Source organism: Olea europaea, unplaced genomic scaffold (genome assembly GCF_002742605.1).
Source record: "Olea europaea var. sylvestris unplaced genomic scaffold, O_europaea_v1 scaffold1004, whole genome shotgun sequence".
NCBI lineage: Eukaryota > Viridiplantae > Streptophyta > Magnoliopsida > Lamiales > Oleaceae > Olea > Olea europaea.
Genome location: NW_019227357.1, coordinates 342,858 through 356,487, shown reverse-complemented (window position 1 = coordinate 356,487; position 13,630 = coordinate 342,858). Strand labels below are relative to the sequence as shown.

Below are 13,630 nucleotides of genomic sequence, written 5' to 3'. Positions count from 1 at the left end.
CATGTTCGACTTTAACTGAAAAAATAGTTGAATAAAGTCTTGTATATACTAATTTAGGTTTTTAAATGAACAAGTCAACATGATATAGGTATAACGAGCCCAAGATCAAATATTCTTCATGATCACTTGTATATGAAAATTGTGCATGTTAATTTGAAGAAATTAATGTCACCCGTAACGGTTCAAACAAGATAATTAATTCATTATTTTCACCACTTGAAGAGAAATTAAAAGGGTTCAACACAGTAGCCAAAAAAAAAAAGGGAAAAAAAAGAACCCTATTTCTCATAAATTTTGTGTAGAGAAATTAAAAAAAAACAAAGAGAAATAAAAAAAAAATTAGAAAGATACCTGCAAGTCTTGAAAAAAAAGAAAGAAAGAAAGAAAGAAAAAAGATAAGAAAGATGCTTTATAATTTCTTTTAATCTTGAAAAGATCTAAAAACTGCAATTATTATAATTTATTAATACCTTGAAATCCTTGGTTATTTTTGAGTAACTAGTAAGGTTAAACGTGTATTGTACGTTATTTTAAAATACTTTATAAGTGATGTAAAAGTAATATTTGGTACCAATTTGTTAGAGGATTTGATGAATCTCGGACGAATTAAAAAAAATAAAATTTAGTATAGAAATCTAAGAGAAGAAAATTGCACTCGAATTGTACTACCAAAACTCAATTTTTATAATTTAAATTTTTTGGAATAATGAAATACTATAAATGAGCAATCATCTTATATTACATTTGATATGTAAAAATTAATTGTTAATGCATAAATTTAAACACCTATTAAAATTTATAGATACATGAATATGAATAAACTCTTCTATAATAACTTTATTTTCATGTAATTCAAGATTCATCAAGTGAAAATTCATTGAATCTATGTTAATGTACGAATGTTAATTAATTGAGAATTAATATTACAATTTTCATAAATGACAATAATTATGTAGTATTTATTACATATCGAAAAACGAAAAGTAATATATTATTGAAATAATTGAATTGTAGGGGAATTAAAATCGTCCAAAAAATTATTCTCCCTTGATGTGATATTTTAATATATTATAGATATGTGGAGTTATATCATCAAAGTAAAGAATTGGGGCTGATGAGGCTAAAGCACCAAGTGTAATGTGTGGATACCTCAGTCTAAACCATGAAGCCAGCACTAAAAAAATAGTATAATTTGAATTATAAGTAAATTTACAACAAATTTAATAAAACTCAAAGTTGTAATTAATTAAAATAAATGAATGATAGTATTGAATAATTCACGATTTGCTTACTTCCTCCATATGATCCTTCAATCACAATAATGGGAGAATTATGAGCTGAAAGCTTTTCATGATTTGCTTACTTCCTCCATAGGGTTAGGGTTTCCATCAAACATTAAGCAATACGAGGGGCTGGTGTACGGATTTTGGGCCTTGTTTTAATGGGTTGTAGGCCCAATTAAAACACAAAACAGCCTATATGACTTATTGGGCTTTTATGGCAAATAGATACTGCAGTGGGCTTTTTGTAACTTCAAATATAACGTAAATCTAGCACATAAAAAGTTATCCTACACTTAAACCCTGTTTGTCTCCCATTAAAGTAGAAAAATATATATTAAAATATTGAACTTTTGGAGGATGTATGGCTAAAAAGTAGGAAATTTTTTTTGAATTTATGTGTAACATATTTTATTGTGAAAATGTGAAGGGGGCTTAACTTCTCAGCTATATCAGAATATGTACCTAGAAAAATAATTATATTGTCTAATTTGCGCCGAAAAATTTTAGAGATGTCCGGTTGAAACTATGGTAACACATAATTAATGCTGGAATAGGAAATTTTAAAATTTTGAATTGACAATATATTTCTTGGATAACATTATAATGAATAAGCGTGGAGAGTAAAATTGAAGGTAAAAATTTTTAAGGGTGCGTTTGATTGCAAGCATAGAAATTGCATGGAAAGAAAATAAATTTTAGGCAATTCAATTGTCTAGAACTTATTTGTATGAAAATTTTCAAGTAAGTGTGTTTGATTGATTTAATTTTCAACCTAAAAAATATTATACTTGTCCATTTTTTATTGATGGGTAGATGACATAGAGTGGATAGATGAGGGAGAAAAAGAAAGAGTGAATTCATTGAAAAATAAAATCCTCCTCCCCTAAAGAAAATATTTTTCTTAATTTTGAGGAAAATATGGTTACGTGACCAAAAGTAGGAAAATATTTTTCATGAAAAAAATGTCAATTAAACAATACGAAAGTAGGAAATTGGGTAGAAAAACCCATTTTTGATGAAAAATATTGGCAATCAAATGCACCCTAAATGTTGAATTCTCAGTAAAAACCGATTTTATTGTTTGTTGTGAGTATTTTTTGATTATTTTTTAGAGTCATGTATAATCATGAAGTAGTTAGTATATACGGGTACCTAACCCCTCAATTCAATATATATTAACCTCTTTTTAATGATCTAGTCATACGCTATTAATTTGAAATACATCTATCCTAATTTGGCTGCCTTGTAATCTTAATCTTGTTTGTAGCTTTTGAGTTATTCAAGTATAAGAATTTCACCTGAATTTGATAGTTAATTGTACACAACCCAACCCCAGTGTTGAATGCATGTCATAACTTAAACTTTGCATGTACAATCGACACGAATCCTCATAGAAAAAGTACATGATAGATGTTTCAAACTCGACTCAAATGCTCATTTCATCTGCCCCGAGTAAAATGTATCTGTGACTTCTGCAAGTAAGATGAGGCAATGAAAGAATCTATAGGGGTTTGATGCTCATTCATCGTCCATTGACAAATGGCATCACACAATTTAACATTGTCAATGTTGCGAATTTATAAAACCCCTATTTGGTTCGACTAAAAAGCTGAATTAAAATTCAAGTCGATATCAATAATTAATTTTAAAAATATATTTCGTAGAACCCAAAATTTTTCAATCGCATATTTCATCAACTTTTATCAAAATTTACTAAAAATCTTATTTTATCCAAATCAATACATGAAAAATAATGCTTTATGTGGACAGGTAAATATTGGCATTGGGGGTCTGGGAGAAGGTAAAAATGATACCGTTCCGGTTATATTACTACTAGTAATGCAGGTTCCTAAAATAGTCTCTATTGCCTCAAAGCGATACAAAAAAGAAAATTTGAGAAAGAAAGCGAGGAAAAAGTTATTAATTTTAAGTCGAAGGAGCAACTTTAAATTGTAAAATATTGATGAATGACATCATCTTTCAGAAAAAAAAAATTTAAAAATAAAACTACTCTATTAATTTTTGATATTCAGATTAGGTTGTAACTAAGTCATCATCATTAGGACATTATATTATAAAGTTTTCTTGTAAGAAAAAAATTTAAAAGAAAACAACTATATATATATATTAGGGCTTATACAGTTTTCTGGTAAGGAAGAACCTTATTGTCAAGATTGTGATATTTTGCACTATCCTTCTTTATATTATATTAACAAATAATTTCTGAATTATTTGGATCAATCAAACACAATACATTATAAAAGATCAACCTTTTCAGATTCTTGATTTAACATTTTTCTATGTTCGTTCTAAAATAGAAACAGGATACATCATTGCAATTATTATCTCGGTTTTTTATTTCAAGGCCAACGCATCAGCATAATAATTTGTGATCCATTCTTCGACAAATTCAACTTATGTTTTCCTTTCCATGATCAATCATCTGGAATCACTTTGATCCATCGAACGAATGTCTTAGCTACGAAATTCTGAAATTTTAAGATAATTATTTGCGCACTAAATATTTAAATAATCAGTCAAATTAACCCACAAGATGATGTTTATGAGCATTGCCCACCACTTCAAAAAGGGAGAATCTCTTTATCCTACTGTTTTTAGTTCAACGTTTTCATCTTTATCATCTACTAGAAACTTGGCTTTTAAAAGACTTGAGTGAAAACAAGAAAATGGGTGACAAGTGAACTGATAAATGTCCTATCATTTCCCAAAACTGGGACAAATCTTACCCTCTCTAGCCAACCATTACCATCTCAACTCCAACATCACTATGGCTTCTAATAATTCTACAAGTTTGCATGAGGAAAAAGGGATGGTATTGGACTATTTACTTGTTTATTCTTTAGCCACAAGCAAATAGGTACATATCTTAAATTGAGTAACCCGACAAAATGGGGATTATTTAGGGCGAGCTAAATGAATGATAGAGACGTATGACTATTGAATGGTTATAATGCTCTACCCTTTAGAGATCAAGAAAGAGGTTTTATAATTGTCGGTAGTCCGTGGACAAATATATTGATGTTAAAGAGTGTTAAAAAAGTCAAAGAGTCAAGTGATAGGTTATTTAGATGTGTTAGAAGTCATTGGGATTGTCTATGGAACAAAGAAAAAGTTGCCAGATTTTTGCTAGCTTGTCGCCAAGCTGTTGCTCGACCAACCAAAACAGTAAGTTCGTCGCTAGCCTGTCACCTGACCATCGCTCGAGCAAAATGCTGTAGCTGAGCTCTTGCTCGAGCGACAGTGTATTCCGAAAAACCATATTTCGCATTTTTAAATGTTTTAATAGGCTCATACTACCCAAAACGTCCAAACTATAAATACCTACGCCTCACTTTATAAAATACCGAGATTGAACAGTCACTTTAGAAATTTCTTCCTACATCTTACATAAGTAGTTCAATCCAAAATTCATTGAGCCATATTATTGAAAAAGATCAAAACCACTGAAATCAAACATCAAAACACATACTTCCATTGAATCAATCAGAATGACTCGAGTTTCAGTGGTTGGAGAACGAGGAGTTCATGGAAGATCCATAAGAGATAGAGGAATTCAGAAGTCCGGAGTTAGTGTAGGAGCATGTAATCCAAGAGGCCTTTGGTGATTGCAGTTGGAGGTTAGAAAGTACTAGAGTTAGTCGAATCTGGTAGTACTGTAAGTTGATTCGTTTATAGTGGATTTACTGGCTTGGGCCTGGAGTTTTTAATCCCACGCGAGAGATTTTCTCCGTCAACAATTCTCCTGTATTATTTACTTTTTTGCAATTTATTAAACTGCGGCGATTCAACATAGATAGATTGCATGTGAATTCATCTGAATTAATTAATAATTGTGACTTGTTGTATGTATTAATCGGTAAATTTAAATTCCGCAAAACCACCTATTCCCCCTCTAGCTGTGTGTTAGGTAAAACTTCATTTATTTCAGAAAGGTATATTGCACCATTTACATATTTCTTTTGTAAAACTAAATAATAGAATGTTATTTTGAATTAGGTATAATATTGAGCATTCATGGTAGAGAACTGTCTGTCTTTAATATATATGGAGAGTCATTTTTGCTATGTAGTGTGATAATCTTTGATTTTGGAAAATCAATGAATTTAGCACTAATTATTAAGGAGAAGATGCGCAATAGGTACATAAATCCCCATCATTCATCTTTTCCACAAGATAATTTTCTTCTTCAAGCAGGAACCACATTTTCTTTTGCTGATAATGAACATGTCCCTAAGTAAAAAATTTATAGTTCAAAACATAAATGAAAAACCAGGGGAGGGAGACGTTTGATGATAATTTATAGCGGTGGATGTCTTATTCGATTTTCAGGCAAACTGTTTCAAAATGAGAACTATACCCACGGAACAAACCAGGGGAGGGAGCCACCAGGGGTCTAGTGGGGGCAGTTGCTCATCTTTTCTGTTGGCTGTAAGTAAAGTAAATATTGTTACTGAAACTCATAAAAAAATCAAGAACACATTATATCAGTTACTGGGTTCATGTCGTTCAATCCCACATTGTCTTCATGTTATCTAGCCTAAATGAATAATTAATATAAGTGCCAGTTTATGACGAATTATGAACGCTGATATGAAAGCTGTTTGATTATAGAACACCAGTCCTAGAAATTTGTCCAAGCTTCATTCCTTTTTAGGTTAGATTTGGAAATAATTGTTATAGAGGATAAAACTAGAAGAAGGCCACAAACCACCAATTTGGTGAGTTTAGAAATACAACTCAAATTACAACACAATGCCCTAAAAAACTAACAAGCATTGGTTTTCCCGATCTATCATAAAAAGTGTCACTGCAAAAACAGTCAAAATAAGTGGAAAAAAACTGGCAAGACGGCCCCGAGGGTTTCCCTCGGCACCAATCTATCTTGTGTTGCAGTGATTTCTACAGGGATAATACATCTTCTTTTTTACCAAACTTGGAAGGTAATTTGATTTAACTGTTGTGAATGATTTAATTTCAACACTACTTAAGATTCCATTCAGCTTTGTCGCCATTGTCACTCTGGCTCCTTAGAATTTATTTACTTTTTTCCGCAAAGTTGCTGTTTCTTGATGGTAATCCACAACGATTTTTGATATGATTATTTAGGGATTTTCTCCTGCCTTTATGCCACTCAAATATAATCTATAAAATACACAGGACCAAAATCCTGTGGGGGAAATTGCCCCCACTAGACCCCTGGTGGCTCCCTCCCCTGGTTTGTTCCGTGGGTATAGTTCTCATTTTGAAACAGTTTGCCTGACAATCGAATGAAACATCCACCGCTATAAATTATCATCAAACATGTTCCTGGACCGTTTACATATTTCTTCAGTAAAATTAAATAGTAGAATGTTATCTTGAAGTAGGTGTGATAATCTTTGATTTGGAAAATCGATGAATTTAGCACTAATTATTAAGGAGAATATGCACAATAGGTACGTAAATCCCATCAGTCATCTTTTCCACAAGATAATTTTCTTCAAGCAGGAACCACATTTTCTTTTGCTGATAATGAACATATTCCTAAGCAAAAAATTTATAGTTCAAAATAATAATAATAATAATAATAATAATAATAATAATAATAATAATAATAATAATAATAATAATAATAAATTTAGAAAATCATGTTTGAATAAATGAGTAACGTGGAATTAAATTTGACCTAATTTTAACCACAACCAAACATATTGTTTTGTTCACTTGCTTATTCCCTTCAAAGTATCGTGTTAGTTTTTTTCCTACATTTTAAAATTAGCATGGACCTAATTAAATATGGAAGAAATGTATTTTAAGTGTGAAGAGATAACTCATATTTATGCTAAATTTATGGATAAAATATATAATAGAACTAACAAAAAAAAAAGGGTTATGACTGAGTTTGTTGAGAAAAATAGTTATTTTTGTATAATGAGCTACCATTATGAGATGACTCAAAAATTATTAGATTTCAGCAAAGATTTTAAGTAACGTTAACTCTCTATCAAAATTAAATAAAATTAATTTCAATAAAATAAGTAAAGATTTTAAGCTTTTAAATTATTAGATTTCAGCAACGTTAACTCTCTATCAAAATTAACACTAGACGTTTATTTATCACCAATAAACAATCGTCAATTAACATTCAATGAAGTTGAATAAAAATATCTCTACCATTATGAGATGACTCAAAATCAATTTGAGAATTATAAGAAACCAATAAATTATCTTTTCCAATTGATAAGACAGTGACCAACAATTTGTCTCGTTGTTTGACATGGAAAATCCATCATTGACCATTTCACAAAAATCTTCTTCTATAGAGTCACATATTGATTCACAGACTTAAATTTATTTATTCGTTTATTTCTGTTTTATATTTTTACTTGATTCATTCATTTAAAAAATCTTGTCAATTGTAATATTGAGTGACGTTCAATAATGTGTGACAAACATATATTTCATCTTTATAATTTATCGATCATATGAAAACACTAATAATGGGTTAAATGCATCAATAATCATTATACTTTCCACAATGTTTACCATTGGCCACTAATATTTAAAAACTATATAGTAGGAAGTTATCTCGAATTAAGTAACTTTGATAAACTTTTGAATATGTTCATTTATTATTAACTATGTTTTTGCTACATATGTTATCAATTACTAGCCATCATTTTTAGGACAACTTTACTCAGTAAAAAGGAATTTAACCTATAAATAAATTGTTTGGTAATCAATCAAACACAATACATAACGAAACTTTTTATATTAAAAATAGGATTTTTATTCACTTGAATTTTTGTCACTAATTTTCAATGGGAGCATGACATATATTTGTTCTCTTTCTTTCGTTTTATTTTTTCAAGGCCAAAAGATCATAGCAATACTTTGCTATCCATACACCAATAATTTCAACCTCTTTTTTCCTTTGCTCGACTAACCAGCTAGGATCACTTTTTTTGGGGCTTAATATGTCCAAACAATGAGACCCTGCAAAAGTAAGAGAACTTCACACACTTAGTTTGTGTGTATAGGCTATAAATAGAGATAGACATATACGTAAATGCTCATTAGAGCGATATTGACGTCTAAAGCTCAAATAAATGATCAAATTTAAAAGTGGTTTTTTCAAATTTAAAAGTCGTAATTTCAATTCATTTAAGATTGTCTTTTTACTAGCTAACAATGCATGCTAAATTGCCTGGCATAAAGACACCATTAACAGTAGTGACAGCAATGATAAATTGACGAAACAAAAATAAATTAACAAATTAATTAAATCAAATTATGATAATAATTTTCAAAACAATGTATTAAGGATAAAATATACAGATTTCGTTTATTACCCTCCTGTACTGTATGGGTCTCTTAAACCACTGGAGAAAATTATATAGCTCACGAATCGTCGTAAAATCAATTTATTATCCTGAAATTTGGAAACAAATAAATTACTTAACAAGAAAATATATCATAACTCGTGAGCCAGTAAATTAGAAATGACGTAAAAATAATTTATTATAATCATTAAAAGTTGGAAAGGGTTCGAACAACATACGTTGCCTTCAAGATAAGTTGTAATCCAATGTGGTCCAGGTGGGTCACCATATAAATACTTGCAGCCTGCGATAAATTGATGAAGTCGAAAGGCAGATGGAAACATTGTATCACTTATTCTTCTTCCAAAGAAGATATTCTTCTTCCAAAGAAGAAAAAAGGGCCAAAATTTCAAATAAATGAATATTAATGGATAGGTTTGTTAAGCACGAATTTTCTTTACATTAGGTCAAATATGTTGTATTCAATCTACAAATCATATTCAATAACAAATTTTCTTTACGTTAGGTCAAATACGTTGCATTCAATCTACAAGTCATATTCAATAACGAATTTTCCGAGTGAGTGTGATACAATGTGTCGCTTGTCTATATCTATATACCTTCCAATATTAGAGTCAATCGAGACTAAATTATATACTGAAAGGGATTATTTAGGATGGGCTAAATGAATGATAGAGACGTACGACTATTGAATGGTTATAATGCTCTATCTTTAAATATAAAGAAAGGTATATTGGACTGTTTACATAATTCTTCCGCAAAATAAATAGTAGAATGTTGTTCACAAAATGTTTCTTTCAATTTTAAAACCCACCGCAAGTGTACGGTTCGTTAACAAGTAGTAAAATGGACTATGAGTCCAAGTATCGTTCCCACGAGAATTGAATTAGTTCTAATTAGACTAATGTGACCTTAACCGAATCTAATTGAATGAAATTTTGATTTAAATGTGAAAACCCCTAATTGTGGGAGAAATCCCCAATTTGAAACCCTAATTGAAATCCCCCAACATTTCCTGCAACCATCTATGCGACCGCATAGATATAACCAACTATGTAGTCCTTACATTTTGGTCCCTGAACTTCCTTGTTGCTTCTCTTGACTTCTTTCTTCGATTTCTTCATCTTTTCAACAAATTTTTATCTTCCAATTGATGGTTGACACCATCAAATCTCATGCCACTCATTCGGCACATCTTTTGAGTATTTGCACCTTTAGTCCTCCATCTTTCAATTGTCTTCAATTCAGTCCCTTTTCACTTCTTTCTTCTTCCAATTGTTTTGCTTTGTCATTGAGCTCATACTTGGCATGTTGTTACTTTCATTTTGCATTTAGCTTAACTTCTCAATATTTGCACATTTGGTCCTCGAACTATCACTTTGTTGAATTTTGGTCCTTCTTCGGCTCTTTTCTCCTGAATTCCACAATTTCCATTGAAATACCTACATTGCATGAATTTAATAAGATTAAGCCACAATTCAACCACTTTATCCATGTTTAAGTCATGTTTGTGAACCAAATAAGTGTGTAAAAACTTACTTACCAAATGTTATCTTGAAGTAGGTGTGATAATTTTTTTATTTGGAAAATCGATGAATTTAGCACTAATTATTAAGGAAAAGATGCGCATTAGGTACGTACATCCCATCAGTCATAGTTTCCACTAGATAATTTTCTTCAACCAGGAACCACTTTTCTTTTTGCTGATAATGAACTTGTTCCTAAGCATAAAAGTCATAGTTAAAAAAAGTAAATTTTGAAAATTATTTTTGAAAAAAATGAGTAACATGAAATTATATTTGACCTAATTTTAAACACGGTCAAATGTATTGTTTTATTTACTTGCTTATTGCCTTCGAGGCAACACCCCTATATGATCTCCATTTTTTTCAAAACTCATTTTCATCCATATATTCTTCCATAAAAATAATTTTACACGTAAATTCAATATTTTTTCTTATTTTTTAACCATATTTCAAAACACATTTTATACGGGGGTGGGGTGTCAAAAATGGCATTATGCTAATTTTATCTCTACATTTTAAAACTAACATGGACCTCATTAAATGAGAAGTGATACTTGTGTTAAATTTATAGTTGGAATATCTAATAGAAACGTTCTCTACAAATAAAAAAAGTTATGACTGACTTTGTTGAGAATAATATTAATTTCTGTTTAATAATCTATTCTTTACCTAAAAAATTTTTAATAGCAAAAAATTAAATAATTTATAAGAAAAAGAGTTAGGAAAGGACGGCATTTTGTGAGTCGTTTAAAATGCTGTCCAAAAGCAATATTGGTGTCTCTTCCAACAATTCGAGAAGTATAAGAAACCAATGAATTATCTTTTCCAGTTGGTAAGACAAAGACCAACAATTTGTTTCTTTGGTTGACATAGAAAATTCATCATTGAACATTTCAACAACAACTTTCTTCTACGAATAGATTAATTTACAGACTTAAATTTATTTGTACCTTATTTCCTTTTTTAGTTGAATCATTTATTTAAAAATCTTGTTAATTGTAATATTGAGTCATGTTCAATAATATGTGACAAACATATATTTAATATTTACAATTTACCAATAATATAAAAAGTCAAAACACTGATGGTGGATTAAATACATTAATAACCACTATACTTTTCACAATGTTCACCGTTGGCCACTAATCTTTAAAAACTAAATAGTAGGAAGTTATCTTGAGTTAGGTAACTTTGATAAAGTATAAATATTGCGTTGTATTTATTATTAACTTTTTTTTTTTTGTAACATATATTATTAATTACTAGCCATCAGTTTTAGGTCATCTTTTCTACGTAAAAAGGAATTTAATCTATTACCAAATTGCTTGGAAATCGATCAAACTCACTACATAACGAAACTTTATATTCTAACTTTTTATATTAAAAATAGGATTTTTATTCACTTGAATTTTTGTCTACTAATTTTCAATGGGAGCACGACATATAGTTGGTCTCTCTCTTTCGTTTTATTTTTTTAAGGTCAAAAGATCAGCATAATACTTTGCCATCCATCCATCAATAATTTCAGCCTCTTTTTTCCTTTGCTTGACTAACCAGCTCGGATCACTTTTTTGGGGTTGAAGTATGTCCAAACAATGAGACCCTGCAAAATTAAGAGAATTTCTCCACGTACTTAATACGTGTATATAAGCTATATATAGAGATAGACAAATACATAAAACGCTCTAATGAGCGATATTGATGTTCAAAGCTCAAATAAATCATCAAATTATTTCAATTTTTAAAGTGGAATTTCAGTTCATTTAAGATTTTCTTTCACTAGCTTACAATGCATGCGTTGCAATTGCCTAAAATAAAGAACATACCATTAACAGTAGTGACAGCAATGACACTTTTCAATATGTCCTCAAGAACCCTATGATTTTGACAGACAAAAATAAATTAACAAATTAATTAAATCAAATTATTATAATAATAATTAAAACAATAAATTAAGGATAAATTAAAAGATTTCGTTTATTACCCTCCAGTACTGTATGGATCTCTTAAACCATTGGAGAAAATTATATTGCTTGCAAATCTTCGTAAAATCAATTTAATATCCTGAAATTTGGTAACAAATAAAATTATTTAACAAGAAAATATATCATAACTCGTAAGCCAGTAAAAATGATGTAAAAATAATTTATTATAATCATTAAAAGTTGGAAAGTGTTCGAACAACATACGTGGCCTCCAAAATAAGTTGTAACCCAATGGGGTCGAGGTGGGACACCATATAAGTCCTTGCAGTCTGCGATAAATTGATGCAAGTCGAAACGTGAAGGTGGAAACATTGTATCATTTTGTCCTCTTCCAATGGGCATCACCATCTCACTACAAGTCTAATGAAGAATAAAAAGGACAAAATTTCAAATAAATGAATATTATATAGGTTGTTTAAGGTCGAATTTTTTTTATGTTAGATCAAGTATGTTATATTCAATCTATGAGTCATATTCAATAACGAAATTTCTAGAGTGTGATACAATGTGTCACTTGTCCACTATAGAAAGAATTAATTGGACATAAATTAGTGATAAGATATATGAGGTTTGCTATTGTGATAGTGACAGGCCTGTGATAGGGCCCACTGACCCCCTCCAATAGGGGGCACCAAATTGGCGCCCTATCATAACCCCTGTTTAAGTAAAATTATTCGTATCTATATATTAGATAGTAAATATAACGTTAGATATTACATTATAGAGTTACTTGTGACTAAATTATATATTGGAAGGTCGAATCAAAACCAAGCATTGCAGTCAACAGTCGGCCGACCAGCAACAATCTTAAGAAAAATGATGACTCCATATAGACTAAGGGGGGTGAAATTAATTGAGACTTTTGAAAACTTTGATGAAATTCTTATAAGTGATGACTTTTATGAATTTCGTGGATCTTTTATGGATTTATATGGAATTAGTTAAAGTTTTTCGTAGACTTCTATTGATTTTCATTTTAAAATTTTTATAGACTTTTTATGGAATTTAAAAGACTTTTGAAGATTTTCATTTGAAATAGAATTCACGTGGATCTGATGTGAAATTCTTACATACGAGGTGATAGTTCACAATTTCCCTTTTCCTTCCCATATAATAAAAAAAATTTAAAAATAAAAATTTAAAACCTTAAATTAAATAAATAATAATCAAAATTACACACACACACACACACGATTCAATATTATTAGTATACTTTTAAAAATAAATAAAAATCAATATATTTAAATTAAATTATTAATTTTTCATATAAAATTTTATAAATTTTACAAAAAAAAGATATTTTTCACAAAAAAAAAAGAATGAAAAAAGAAAAAAAAAAGCTACAAGAATGCAATATAATTTTTTCATAGAACATAGAGATAAATAATAAGAGAGAGAGAAAAAGATAAATGAAATACAATAAATAGAAAAAAAATAAATTATAATCATACATGTCCATAGAAGGTTAAAGAAAAGAAAGATTCAAAAAAGAA

General features: G+C 29.6%; 1 protein-coding gene across 1 annotated transcript in view; it reads right to left on the bottom strand.

Annotated features, from left to right (window-relative positions):
• Positions 1 to 11,220: 11,220 nt before the first annotated feature.
• LOC111372488 (lysosomal Pro-X carboxypeptidase-like) overlaps positions 11,221 to 13,630 on the bottom strand; it is a 4,518-nt gene continuing 2,108 nt past the window's right edge. The window contains exons 4-7 of the mRNA XM_022994841.1: positions 12,342 to 12,497; positions 12,137 to 12,216; positions 11,979 to 12,028; positions 11,221 to 11,755 (exon numbers count right to left, since the gene is read on the bottom strand). Coding sequence (XP_022850609.1) covers positions 11,619 to 11,755; positions 11,979 to 12,028; positions 12,137 to 12,216; positions 12,342 to 12,497 — 423 coding nt within the window. The 3' untranslated portion in view covers positions 11,221 to 11,618. The remainder of the gene's footprint in view (positions 11,756 to 11,978; positions 12,029 to 12,136; positions 12,217 to 12,341; positions 12,498 to 13,630) is intronic.